Genomic DNA, 14,171 nt, shown 5'->3' with positions numbered 1-14,171 from the left:
TTTTTCCAGGAGTGAGAGGAGGAAAGGTAAAATAAAACAGATAAAGGAGTGGCCTCCGAGCCATGGTGGGAGAGTCAAGAGACGTGACTGGAAGCTTGACTGCAAAGCTGGGTTTGGAGAGGGTTTCCGAAGGTGAAGGAAGGACGGAGAGGCGGATGGATTTAGAGAGAGAGAGCTGCGGTGAATAGGGCCAAGGCAACTGAGCTTCTCTGGTACCGATGGTGGAGTGGAGGGACGGGAAAAGTGTGCAGAGAAGGCCAGAGGGGAGGAGACTGCAGTGGTAGGATAGGTGAAGCCATGGAGCAATTTGGAGAGAGAGTGTCGAGTGCTCTAAACTCAGAGCGATTTGCGAGAAAGAATTTGCATTTAAATAACGCCTTTCACAACCTCAGGACGTCCCAAAGCACTTCACAGCCAATGAAGTAGTTTTGAAGTGCAGTCACTGTTGTAATGTAGGAAACAGAAATTTGCAGTTGCTTTTCCCGATGACGCCGTTCTATCTCGACATAACACGGTGGCACTGAGGGAAGCAGCTGCGACACACAAGACTCCCAAGTCAGCTGAATATCAGCTCAACTTCCAGCCCTTCAGGAAAACCCTAAACTCCGTCCCTTTCAACACGCTGCAGGTCGAGAGACAGCCCCTTCCCCCCCGCGCCCCCCCGCCCCCACCGCCAAACACTGAACTATTAAAACAGGACTAACTAACTTCAAACAGAAAACTTTACCAACCGATTACATTTTGCAATAAAACTTTGCCGTTCTTAAATCCGAAATTGTCGGGAATGAGATTTTTTTTTTCTTTCCAATCAAAAAAACTCCTGAAAAGTTTATTTTTCGATCAATTAAAAATAAATGTGATTGAACAGACCTCATTCTCCTGGTAGTAACTACTCCAGTCAGGAGACTCCACTCCGTCCAGTTTAATCCCACTTAACATCTTTGAGGGTTCACCTCTTCTCGGTCACGATTCCCTGCCGCTGAGGTTTCTCGTGGAGAGAGAGAGAGGAGAACAAAATAAAAGTTTGTAAGACCTGTACGGAGAGAGCTCTTCTCGCAGTCTCACTGCCCCTCTCTCTCTCTCTCTGTGACTGTTCCTCTTAGCTCTAGCCTCCTCTCCTTATCCCCTCAGCTAAAATTTAAATAATCATTTCCCACCTCTTGAGCCAGCCCTCCCCACCCCATGTGTTCTCATTGTACACCTGGGCACCACAACTGACTCATTTAAATGCATTCACCAGCGCTTTATATAGCTGTTTGCTGTCTGCTAGAAATGGTAATTCAAACCCTTCACTGGTGGAAATTGATACAATTAATTCGTTTGGAGACTGAGCTTTTTTTGTGTGTGTGTGTGTTAACCAAACCTGCTGGTTATGCCACGGTATGTTATTAATTAATAAAAGGCTCCTTCCATCCAGTTCCCCCTCCTCTCACTTGTCAGCTGTGTCTCAGTGGGTCTCTCTCTCTCTCGCCTCTGGTTCGAGCCCCCACTCCAGAGACTTGAGCCCTATAATCCAGGCCGACACTCCCAGTGCCAGTATGGAGGGAGTGCTGCACTGTCGGAGGTGCCGTCTTCCAGATGAGATGTTAAACCAAGGCCCCGTCTGCCCTCTCGGGTGGATGTAAAAGATCCTGTGCCATTCCCCGTGTGCAACACGCTCCCAATACAGTCCCTGTATGTACCGCAGAAGTGACAGCAGCTCTTATACCCTCACCCTGATGCCTCACTGTCACAGTCACCAGGGGCTTCCTCATTGCATTGCAGATGTGAGTTCAGGACTCCTCCAATTGTCCCATCATCTGCACCACGAGAGAAGAGGCTGTCTCCACTGCCTGCATGTGAGACCAGTGCTCCTGAATCATTAATCTTTAACAGCCCAGACCCCTGAGATCTTGGTCTTGGAATCCTCAGCTGAGACTTGTTGCTTGTATCACATAAGAGAGATATCTCCTCAAAGTTGACCCCCAGCTCCACCTGCTCGCTGCAGCTCATGATCCACCCAGTAATTCCTGCTCTGTATGAGTTATACCACCTCCCCTGAGCTGGTGTATCTGGGCTGTTGCTTGAGTAAACAATGTGCCAGGACAGGATTGGTCAATCAGGTGCAGGAAGGGTCCTTCAGGAGGCACCAGGCTGCTCAGAGGCTTCTTTCTCTAAACATCTCGCATTTATGTAGCACCTTTAACGTAGTTAAACGCCCCAGGAGCGTAAATCAGGCATAAATTGACACTGAGCCAAAGAAGGAGATAATTAGGACAGGTGACCGAAAGCTTGGCCAAAGAGGTAGGTTTTAAGCTGAGTCTTAAAAGAGGGGACAGAGAGGTGGAGAGGTTCAGCATTCAGCACCTGTGAGGGATGCAAAACACAAGCAACTGACTTGTGCATCAAGAGATGTGACTGAGCGACAGCAGCAGGCCTTTCCCATCATCTATATATCAGCTGACATTAGAAACACTCCATCCCATTACCAGCCTGAACTTATAGGAACAGGAGGCCATTCAGCCCCTCGAGCCTGTTCCGCCGTTCAATTAGATCATGGCTGATCTGTATCTTAACTCCATTTACCCACCTTGGTTTCATATCCCCTTGATACCCCTTAGCCAACAAAAATCTATCAATCCCGGTCTTGAAATCTTCAATTGACCCACAGCATCCACAGGCTTTTGGGAGAGATAGTTCCAGCCTTAAGCGCATAATCCAGGCCGACGCTACCTGGTGCCAGTACTGAGGGAGTGCTGCACTGTCGGAGGGTCAGTACTGAGGGAGTGCTGCACTGTCGGAGGGGCAGTACTGAGGGAGCGCTGCACTGTTGGAGGGTCAGTACTGAGGGAGCGCTGCACTGTCGGAGGGGCAGTACTGAGGGAGCGCTGCACTGTTGGAGGGGCAGTACTGAGGGAGCGCTGCACTGTCGGAGGGTCAGTACTGAGGGAGCGCTGCACTGTCGGAGGGTCAGTACTGAGGGAGCGCTGCACTGTTGGAGGGTCAGTACTGAGGGAGAACTGCACTGTCGGAGGGTCAGTACTGAGGGACTGCGGCACTGTTGGAAGGTCAGTACTGCACTGTCGGAGGATCAGTACTGAGGGAGTGCTGCACTGTCGGAGGGTCAGTACTGAGGGAGCGCTGCACTGTCGGAGGGTCAGTACTGAGGGACTGCTACACTGTCGCAGGGTCAGTACTGAGGGAGCGCTGCACTGTCGGAGGGTCAGTCCTGAGAGAGTGCTGCACTGTCGCAGGGTCAGTACTGAGGGAGCGCTACACTGTCGCAGGGTCAGTACTGAGGGAGCGCTGCACTGTCGCAGGGTCAGTACTGAGGGAGTGCTGCACTGTCGCAGGGTCAGTACTGAGGGAGTGCTGCACTGTCGCAGGGTCAGTACTGAGGGAGTGCTGCACTGTCGGAGGGTCAGTACTGAGGGAGCGCTGCACTGTTGGAGGTGCCGTCTTTCGGATGAGACGTTAAACCGAGGCCCCGCCTGCCCTCTCAGGTGGATGTAAAAGATCCCACGGCCACTATTGGAAGAAGAGCAGGGGGAGTTCTCCCCGGTGTCCTGGGGCCAATATTTATCCCTCAACCAACATCATTAAAAAAAATTATCTGGTCGTTTATCTCATTGCTGTTTGTGGGATCTTGCTGTGCGCAAATCGGCTGCTGCGTTTCCTACATTACAACAAGAGACCACACTTTAATAAGTACTTCATTGGCTGTGAAGTGCTTTGGGATGTCCTGAGGTTGTGAAAGGCACTGTAGAAATGCAAGCTACCCCCTCCTCCTGCCAATGCTGAATGTCACCCCCCTTTACTGTGCTTGAGGCCTGGGGACTTAGTTCCGACCCTATATTGCTCAGCACATCGGGTGAGTGGCCAGCTTCAGACCTGCGAGTGATTGAGAGTTTACAGGCCACTGGCTGAGACAGATTGTACTGATGAGTGTAGTTCAACTTCATCGTAAAATCTTCACTTGGAGTCATCGAAAAAAAGACTTGCATTTATATAGCACCTTTCACGACCTCAGGACATCCCAAAGTGCTTTACAGCCAATGAAGTACTTTTTGAAGTGTGGTCTCTTGTTGTAATGTAGGAAACGCGGCAGCCAATTTGTGCACAGCAAGATCCCACAAACAGCAATGTGATAATAATCGGATCATCTGTTTTTTTAGTGATGTTGGTTGAGGGATAAATATTGGCCCCAGGACACCGGGGAGAACTCCCCTGCTCTTCTTTCAATAGTGGCCGTGGGATCTTTTACATCCACCTGAGAGGGGCAGACGGGGCCTCGGTTTAACATCTCATCCGAAAGACGGCACCTCCGACAGTGCGGCACTCCCTCAGTACTGACCCTCCGACAGTGCAGCACTCCCTCAGTACTGACCCTCCGACAGTGCAGCACTCCCTCAGTACTGACCCTCCGACAGTGCAGCACTCCCTCAGTACTGACCCCTCCGACAGTGCAGCGCTCCCTCAGTACTGACCCTTCGACAGTGCAGCACTCCCTCAGTACTGACCCCTCCGACAGTGCAGCACTCCCTCAGTACTGACCCCTCCGACAGTGCAGCGCTCCCTCAGTACTGACCCTCCGACAGTGCAGCACTCCCTCAGTACTGGCCCTCCGACAGTGCAGCGCTACCTCAGTACTGACCCTTCAACAGTGCAGCGCTCCCTCAGTACTGACCCTCCGACAGTGCAGCACTCCCTCAGTACTGACCCTCCGACAGTGCAGCGCTCCCTCAGTACTGACCCTCCGACAGTGCAGCGCTCCCTCAGCACCGACCCTCCGACAGTGCAGCACTCCCTCAGTACTGACCCCTCCGACAGTGCAGCGCTCCCTCAGTACTGACCCTCCGACAGTGCAGCACTCCCTCAGTACTGACCCTCCGACAGTGCGGCGCTCCCTCAGTACTGACCCTCCGACAGTGCAGCACTCCCTCAGTACTGACCCCTCCGACAGTGCAGCGCTACCTCAGTACTGACCCTCCAACAGTGCAGCGCTCCCTCAGTACTGACCCTCCGACAGTGCAGCGCTCCCTCAGTACTGACCCTCCGACAGTGCAGCACTCCCTCAGTCCTGGCACTGGGAGTGTCGGCCTGGATTATGGGCTCAAGTCTCTGGCGTGGGGCTGGAACCCATGACCGTCTGTAACCATGTACCTCCCCCTCCCCCATCACATACCGGCCTCTGCATTGTCGCTAAATCCAATTTGCAGTGAAACAGGAAACTGGGATCCACAGGGGTTTTCAGACCCTGATACCGAGCTTGGGAACTGGCATCGCACAGCTGTGGGTCAGGGGGACGGTGTGATATAAGCTTCGGCCAGAGGCACTCTGGGGACGTCGCAGTTCTCAGGCACTTGTGGGGGCAGGCTGGTATACACCCACAAGGGGGCAGTGGGATTAAAGGAGGGGCCAGGGAGCCCATTCACGGGGGGAGGAGGCACCGATTTCCCATATGGCCAGTTTGCACCTGGGCATTTGTACGGTGTCAGCTGTAGCTCAGTGGGTGCCTCTCTCTCTCGCCTCTGAATCAAAAGATCGTGGGTTCGAGCCCCCACTCCAGAGACTTGAGCCCCATAATCCAGGCCGACATTCTCAATGAAGTACTGAGGGAGTGCTGCACTGTCGGAGGGTCAGTACTGAGGGAGTGCCGCACTGTCGGAGGGTCAGTACTGAGGGAGCGCCGCACTGTCGGAGGGTCAGTACTGAGGGAGTGCCGCACTGTCGGAGGGTCAGTACTGAGGGAGTGCTGCACTGTCGGAGGGTCAGTACTGAGGGAGCGCCGCACTGTCGGAGGGTCAGTACTGAGGGAGTGCCGCACTGTCGGAGGGTCAGTACTGAGGGAGTGCTGCACTGTCGGAGGGTCAGTACTGAGGGAGTGCTGCACTGTCGGAGGGTCAGTACTGAGGGAGTGCCGCACTGTCGGAGGTGCCGTCTTTCAGATGAGACATTAAACCGAGGCCCCGTCTGCCCCTCTCAGGTGGATGTAAAAGATCCCACAGCCACTATTGGAAGAAGAGCAGGGGGAGTTCTCCCCGGTTTCCTGGGGCCAATATTTATCCATCAACCCTCCGAGATCTCTGCGCTCCTCCAATTCTGGCCTCTTGCCCATCCCTGATTTACATCGCTCCACCATTGGCGGCCGTGTCTCAGCTGCCTGGGACCTAAGCTCTGGAATTCCCTCCCTAAACCTCTCCGCCTCTCTCTCCTCCTTTAAGACGCCCCTTAAAACCTACCTCTTTGACCAAGCTTTTGATCACCTGTCCTAATATCTCCTTATGTCTGATTTACACTCCTGTGAAGCGCCCTGGGACGTTTTACTATGTTAAGGGTGCAGTATAAATGCAAATTGTTGTTGTTATCAACTAACATCACTAAAACAGATTATCTGATCGTTCATCTTATTGCTGTTTGTGGGATCTTGCTGTGCGCAAATTGGCTGCCGCGTTTCCTACATTACAACAGTGTCTACACTTCAAAAAGTACTTCATTGGCTGCAAAGCGTTTTGGGACGTCCTGAGGTGGAGAAAGGCCCGGTAGAAATGCAAGTTCTTTCTTTCATCCCGAAGCAAAGGGTTTTCAGGTATTTGTCCATCATTTCCCCCCTTCCTCCTCCTCTCCTGAAGGCGCTGACTCTCGCATGGGGTGCAGTTCCACATGTGCTGCCCATCTCACCTGTGAGGCGGAGAATGGAGCTGCTCAGATAATCCTGAGCTTGGGCTAGGACAGGAAAAGAACCAGCCTGGGCTCCTGCACCCGATCACCTTCGTGTGTGTGTGTGTGTGTGTGTGTGTGTGGACCCCCAGGGGTAGTGACAGGATCGGGCTTGGCTGCGATACCCCCCCCCCCCAAAGTCGAAGAGCCCTGCCAACCCTCGCTACCTGGGGTCAACGCAGGAGGAAGGCTGCACCCCACGGGAACCTGTATCCCAGCGAGAGTCAGTGCCTTTGAGAGGGGAAGGGGGTGGTGCGGGGACATTGTGACCTTCTCCTAACGTAGAACCATGGGAAGCAGTGGCCCTCCCAGTACAGGCCTGAAGGAGGACGGAGTGCACTCAACGTCAGACTTGTCTGGTTTAAGCTGCAGCTCCCTGGGGTACCGTGTTAACCCTGAATATACACACACACACAGACACACACACACAGAGGCAGTGGACTGGTTATCTGAGGGACAGCATGAAGGAGCCACATGCTGAGTGCCGTTAATTAGCCTGAGGAGGTGCTAACAGCAGCAATGTGGATTGCCCTTAACCTCTCCTGGTGCAGGAACCTATTCCAGTGCACCTGAAAGCAGCAGCAGGAAATGGTGCCTCGTCTCAACCTAGCCCATTCACACTTTCAGTTTAAAGATGCAAATTCATGTGACTTTCAGCTACAGGATGCAGTATATCGTGCGATCCCTCCTCCCCCCTGCTCTTCTCTCCCCCCCCCTGCCCAACCCCGTCCCTCCATCCCAGAAAGGACAAAAGGATCAGTGACAGAGCAACTCGCACTCATTTTTGTTGAAGCCACTTTTATATTGTGCTAGTGCCACATGCTCCCGACGAACGGGTCACACACACACAACTATTACCATTTATATAGCGCCTTTAACGTGGTAAAACGTCCCAGGAGCGTAAATCAGACAAAATTTGACACCGAGCCAAAGAAGGAGATATTAGGACAGGTGACCAAAAGCTTGGTCAAAGAGGGAGCTTTTAAGGAGGACCTTAAAGGAGGAGAGAGAGGCGGAGAGGTTTAGGGAGGGAATTCCAGAGCTTAGGGCCCAGGCAGCTGAAGGCATGGCCGCCAATGGTGGGATGAAGGGAGTGGGGAATGCACAAGAGGCTAGAATTGGAGGACCGAGAGATCTCGGAGGGTACAGAGATAGGGAGGGGCGAGGGCCATGGAGGGATTTGAAAACAAAGATGAGAATTTTAAAATCGAGGCGTTGCCGGACCGGGAGCCGATGTAGGTCAGCGAGCACAGGGGGTGATGGGTGAACGGGACTCGGTGCGAGTTAGGATACGGGGGAGGCAGAGTTTTGGATGAGCTCAAGTTTACGGAGGGTGGGAGATGGGAGGCCGGCCAGGAGATCATTGAAATAGTCGAGTCTGGAGGTAACAAAAGCCTGGATGTAGATTTCGGCAGCAGATGAGCTGACGCAGGGGCAGAGACGGACGATGTTACGGAGGTGGAGTAGGCTGTCTTGGTGATGGAGCGGATATGGGGTCAGAAGCTCATCACAGGGTCAAAGAGGACGCCGAGGCTGCGAACGGTCTGGTTCAGCCTCGGACAGTGGTCAGAGAGAGGGATGGAGTCGGGGACGAGGGAACGGATTCTGTGATCTTCCCAATATTTAATTGAAGGTAATTTCAGTTCACCCAGCACTGGATGTCGGACAAGCAGTGTGACAAATGAGAGACAGTGGAGGGGTTGAGAGGGGTGGTTGTGAGCTAGAGCTGGGTGTTGTCAGCATACGTGTGGAACCTGACGTGTTTTTGGATGATGTCGCCGAGGGGCAGCATGCAGATGAGAAATAGGAGGGGGCCAAGGATAGATCCTTGGGGGAGTCCAGAGGTCATCGACGCTGGAGTGGGAAGAGATTTCATTGCAGGAGATTCTCTGGCTACGACTAGATAGGTAAGAGAGAGCAGTCCCACTCAGCTGGTCAGCGGAGGAGAGGCGTTGGAGGAGGATGGTGTGGTCAACCTTGTCAAGGGCTGCAGACAGGTCGAGAAGGATGAGGAGGGATAGTGCACCACGGTCACAGTCACAGACTTCAATTGGGACTGTTTCAGTACTGTGGCAGGGACGGAAAGATGGGCACGGATTCGGGAGGCGGCAACACATTCAAGGAAAGGGTGGTTGGAGATGGGACGGTAGTTTGCAAGTACGCGGGTCAAGGGTGGATTTTTTGAGGAGGGGGTGTGATGACGGCAGATTTGAAAGGGAGGGGTATGATAAGGTTTACAATATCTGCTAACATGGGGGCCAGGAAGGGAAGTTGGGTGGTCAGCAGTTTGGTGGGAATGGGGTCGAGGGAGGAGGAGGTGGGTCCCATTGTCAACATGAGCTCGGAGAGAGGCGAGAGGAGATAGGAGAGAAACTAGAGAAAGATGCGAGTTTAGCGCTAGGGCAGGGGGGAATCTTAGGGGAAGTTTGGCTCGGTGGGCTAGGGGAGGGGAGGGAAGTGGCAGAGGCAGCTGACCAGATGGTCTCAATCTTAGTGACAAAGAAGTTCGTGAGCTCCTCGCACTTGTTATTAGAAGTGAGGGTGCAGGGGGCAGGGGAGAGGGGCTTAAGGAGATGGTGGAGAAAAGAAGCCGGGGTTTATCTTTTGCATTCCATGGCCTCGCCCCCTCCCTATCTCTGTAACCTCCTCCAGCCCTACAACCCTCCGAGATCTCTGCGCTCCTCCAATTCTGGCCTCTTGCCCATCCCCGATTTCCATTGCTCGACCATTGGCGGCCGTGCCTTCAGCTGCCTGGGCCCTAAGCTCTGGAATTCCCTCCCTAAACCTCTCCGCCTCTCTCTCCTCCTTTAAGACCCTCCTTAAAACCAACCTCTTTGACTAAGCTTTCGGTCACCTGTCCTAATATCTCCTTATGTGGCTCGGTGTCAAATTTTGTTTGATAATCGCTCCTGTGAAGCACTGTGGGACATTTTACTACGTTAAAGGCGCTATATAAATGCAAGTAGTTGTTGACGGCAGCAGTTTTGGCAGAGGAGAGCTGGGCCCGCACTTTCTGTCTGGGTTCATACAGTAGTACAGCCGGTGTCGGTGGAAGCTGTCTTCCATGAGTCAATGCCTTCGGGGTTCAGTAGGGGTGGGTGGTAATGGATCAGGTCTAAATTGGTCCAAATTTAGACTGGGGGGGGGGGGGCGAGAGGTTGGGAGGCCATTTTCTCTGCCAACATGGTGGAATGCAATAGACCCAGCACTCAACAGGCCAGCTGTTCCAGGAGTCGGGCCGCCCACACACAGCCTGACCTTTGAGAAGGGCGGCAATCTCTTACAGGAGAGTAAACGGAGCTGGGCAGCAGCTTTTCCCCTTGTCATGGGAACTGACTGCAGCCGAGGCCATTGTTAAAACAGAGTGCCCAGCCCACTTGAGTCAATTCGCCCTGTCACGTTGGTTATAATGTATGCTCTCTGCACTGTTTGCCCAGGGACCACAGCCCCAGCCTCTGAGAAAAGGATCCGCATCATCCAGGCCTTTTCACATGCACATTGCCAGCCCAATCCACTTCTGTTGGAGATTCTCTGTGTTTGAATACTCGGGCTGAGAACTAAACGCTAAGGCTTTTTCCCAGTTGTATCTGTCCTAAATGCACAGGGGACGGTGCAAAGAGAGGGGGACCACCACCAGGGCTGGTTCCTCAGTGTCGGAGGGACTGGGCTTGAGGGAAGAATGTCGGGCGACTCAGCCTGGAATGGAGGGGACTGACCGGGCGGGCCCTGATAGGGGGGATGCTTACTTCAAAATAAACTGTGACCATAGGGCAAGAGAGGCAGAGGGCGGAACTGGGGAAAGGCGGGCCATGGGCAGGAAAAGAGTGTCTGGCACATGGGATGGGACCCGGGAGAGGAATGGGAGGGAAACAATGAAATCATTTAAGGAACAGTTGGATGGGGATGGGAGGGATTGAAGGGAAAGGAAAAATCAGCCCGGGACCCCGATCCTGCCCACTATCCAGTGACACCTGCTGGAATGTCTATTTGTGGGGTGTGTCGTGCGTGCATGTGTGTAGTGAATGTGTGTGTGTAGTGCACATGTGTAGAGTGCATGTGTGTTGTGCATGCATACATGTGCAGTGCGTGGGTGCGAGTTTGTGTAGTGAGTGTGTGTCTAGTGCACATGCATGTGCATGCGCGTACTTGTGTGTAATGAACGTCTGTAGCGCATGCATGCACATGCATGTGTGTAGTGAGTTCCGGTAGTGCATGCATGCACATGCGTGTGTGTAGTGAGTGTCGGTAGTGCGTGTGTGTGTAGTGCATGCGTGTCTAGTGAGTGCGTGCGTGTGTGTGTAGTGAGTGTGCGCCTGTGTGTAGTGAGTGTGCGCCTGTGTGTAGTGCGTGTGTGTAGTGAGTTTGTGCCTGTGTGTAGTGAGTGTGTGTAGTGAGTGTGCGCCTGTGTGTAGTGAGTGTGCGCCTGTGTGTAGTGCGTGTGTGTAGTGAGTTTGTGCCTGTGTGTAGTGAGTGTGTGTAGTGAGTGTGCGCCTGTGTGTAGTGAGTGTGCGCCTGTGTGTAGTGTGTGTGTGTAGTGAGTTTGCGCCTGTGTGTGGTGAGTGTGCGCCTGTGTGTGTGTAGTGCATGCGTGCCTAGTAAGTGTGTGCGTGTGTGTAGTGAGTGCGTGTGTGTGTAGTGAGTGTGTGCATGTGTGTGTAGTGAGTGTGTGCATGTGTGCAGTGAGTGTGCGCGTGTGTGTGTGTAGTGAGTGTGCGCCTGTGTGTAGTGTGTGTGTAGTGAGTGTAGTGCATGCGTGCCTAGTGAGTGTGTGCATGCGTGTAGTGAGTGTGCGCGTGTGTGTGTAGTGAGTGTGCGCGTGTGTGTAGTGAGTGTGCGTGTGTGTGTAGTGAGTGTGTGCGTGTGTGTGTAGTGAGTGTGCGCGTGTGTGTAGTGAGTGTGTGCGTGTGTGTGTAGTGAGTATGCGCGTGTGTGTAGTGAGTGTGTGCGTGTGTGTGTAGTGAGTGCGTGTGTGTGTGTAGTGAGTGTGCGCGTGTGTATGTGTAGTGAGTGTGCGCATGTGTGTAGTGCATGCGTGCCTAGTGAGTGCGTGCGTGTGTGTGTAATGAGTGTGCGCCTGTGTGTAGCGAGTGTGTGCATGTGTGTGTAGTGAGTGTGCGCCTGTGTGTAATGAGTGTGTGCATGTGTGTGTAGTGAGTGTGCGCCTGTGTGTAATGAGTGTGCGTGTGTGTGTAGTGAGTGTGCACCTGTGTGTAGTGTGTGTGTAGTGCATGCATGCCTAGTGAGTGCCCGTGTGTGTAGTGAGTGTGCACCTGTGTGTAGTGAGTGTGCGCCTGTGTGTAGTGAGTGTGTGCGTGTGTGTGTAGTGAGTGTGCGCCTGTGTGTGTGTAATGAGTGTGCGTGTGTGTGTAGTGAGTGTGCACCTGTGTGTGTAGTGAGTGTGCGCCTGTGTGTACTTTGTGTGTGTAGTGCATGCGTGCCTAGTGAGTGCGCGCGCGTGTGTGTAGTGAGTGTGCACCTGTGTGTAGTGAGTGTGTGCATGTGTGTGTAGTGCACGCGCGTGAGTGTGTAGTGCATGCATGTGTGTGTGTAGTGTATGGGTGTGTAATGCTCTGGTCAGACCGCACCTTGAGAACCACGTGCAGCTCTGCCCCCCAGTGACCCAAGAGAGACAATAGATGCTGCAGCAAAGTGCCACAAGACTAATCCCAAGGGTGAGAGAGACTGATTTATGTGGCAACACTGAAGAGGTTTGGGCGTTTAAGCTCTGAGAGGAGGAGATTGAGAGGTGACCTGATAGAGGTAAGTAAGATAGTGTCACAGTAAACGCCTGTACTATGTGGGGGGGGGGGTGGTGTGTGTGTGGGTGTATATGTGTCTGCATGAGCACGAGGGTGTCAATATCTTTGAACTTGGGTGCCTGTATGTCCATATTTGCAGCTGGGATTGCAAGCCAAGTCAGCGTGTGAATGTTTGCGCAGCGATCAGGGCTTCAGACTGCGAGCACCACACTGCCTGTACACCAGGGGGCAGCATTGACCGTGACTTCAAAAGCGAAATACTGCGGAGGCTTGGAATCTGAAATAAAAACAGAAGACGCTGGGAACACTCAGCGAGTCCGGCAGCATCTGTGGAGAAAGAAACAGAGTTAACGTTCCAGGTCGGTGACCCTTCGTCAGGACTGGAGCAATCTTCATCTTCCAGTCCTGACGAAGGGTCACCGACCCGAAACGTTAACTCTGTTTCCTTCTCCACGGGTGCTGCCTGACTCGCTGAGCATTCTGTTTTTATATCAGCATAGGGAAAGATATTCGAGGGAGTGGGCGAAACAGGGGTATTAGTTTGTGGAACCGGGACTGGGGGACTGCATTGTTTTTTCTGGCCCTACATATTGTGTCAACAAACACTCCCAGGGCAGGTACACGTCGCTGTTTGTGGGATCTTGCTGTGTGCAAATTTACTGCTGCTTTTCCCACATTACAACAGGGACTACACTTCAAAAAAAAAGTACTTCATTGGCTGTAAAGCGGTCCTGAGGTGGTGAAAGGCCCTGTAGAAATGCAAGATTTTTTTTCTTGACCAGAAAGCTACAGTCCTTACATTCCTAGTCAGTCAATAGTTTAATTGTTTCTCTACTGCAGTTTGTCCTGCTTTTTACAATAGATTAATAAAAAGGCTTTCTTTTTGTGCTAATTACTCCCTCCTTCCCCCTCCCCCTGTGTAGTGAGTGTTCCCTGGGTATTCAACCATGGGGAGCGTAACAGCCAAACCCGATCCAATCCTCACACGACATCCCCCACTCTCCAGCTGGATGGCAATGAGGAGCAGAAAAGCTCGCTGATTTACCCGCCCCCCGCCCCCGTACCCTAGCGGGCGGCGAGGCCAATTGTGACCCTTACTTCTGCCCCGGCTGAGATCAGCACAGGGTGGGGATAGAAACAAGGCCATTCTGCAGCTGCCCAGCTGCACTCCACACAGGACAGTGAATGTGCCCTCTGAGCCAGCATTAAATGGGCCACTTTTCACACCCTTGCCTTGCACCATCTGCTCGTCTCTGACGATACCTCAGAGGCTGCGATGCCTGACGTTCGCTGCCACATGCTTACTCTCGGCGTGTGCTCACACCTTTTAATTCTGTTTTATTTTAAGGCCGGCCAGGGGACCTGTGCGGCAGATGGGGGAGTTTGTGCCCAGGAGTGAGGGTATATTATCTAATGGTTTCACTAGGTGATAGTATCTGCCTTCCTTTCGTGTGCATAGAAGTAGCAGACGAATGGTTTCAAGTGAGAAAAATGTAATCAGCTCCCGGTCAAAGTGAAATATTCAATCATTTCATACATGTTTAAATCTCGTCTGGCTGGCTTTTTCCCCTAATTCTCCCCTCTCCTCTCCTGAAGGTACTGACTCTCACTGGGGTACAGGTCCCCTCCTCTCCTGAAGGTGCTGACTCTCCCTGGGGTACAGGTCCCCTCCTCTCCTGAAGGTACCGACTCTCCCTGGGGTACGGGTCCCCT

General features: G+C 52.9%; 1 protein-coding gene across 2 annotated transcripts in view; it reads right to left on the bottom strand.

Annotated features, from left to right (window-relative positions):
* LOC137306389 (forkhead box protein A2-like) overlaps nt 1-14,171 on the bottom strand; it is a 59,823-nt gene that overhangs the window by 27,286 nt on the left and 18,366 nt on the right. Inside the window, exon 1 of one of the 2 annotated variants that reach the window (XM_067975547.1) lies at nt 871-1,784. The exons of the other annotated variant lie outside the window; for it this stretch is intronic. Within the exon in view, the coding sequence (XP_067831648.1) occupies nt 871-939 (69 nt within the window). The 5' untranslated portion in view covers nt 940-1,784. Of the gene's footprint in view, nt 1-870; nt 1,785-14,171 lie in introns of those variants that run through there. 2 annotated transcript variants of the gene reach the window in all.

This window comes from Heptranchias perlo, chromosome 43 (genome assembly GCF_035084215.1).
Source record: "Heptranchias perlo isolate sHepPer1 chromosome 43, sHepPer1.hap1, whole genome shotgun sequence".
In the NCBI taxonomy this organism is placed as follows: Eukaryota; Metazoa; Chordata; class Chondrichthyes; order Hexanchiformes; family Hexanchidae; genus Heptranchias; species Heptranchias perlo.
Note: the sequence above shows the minus strand (reverse complement) of the source record. Positions and strands in the feature narration are given on the sequence as shown.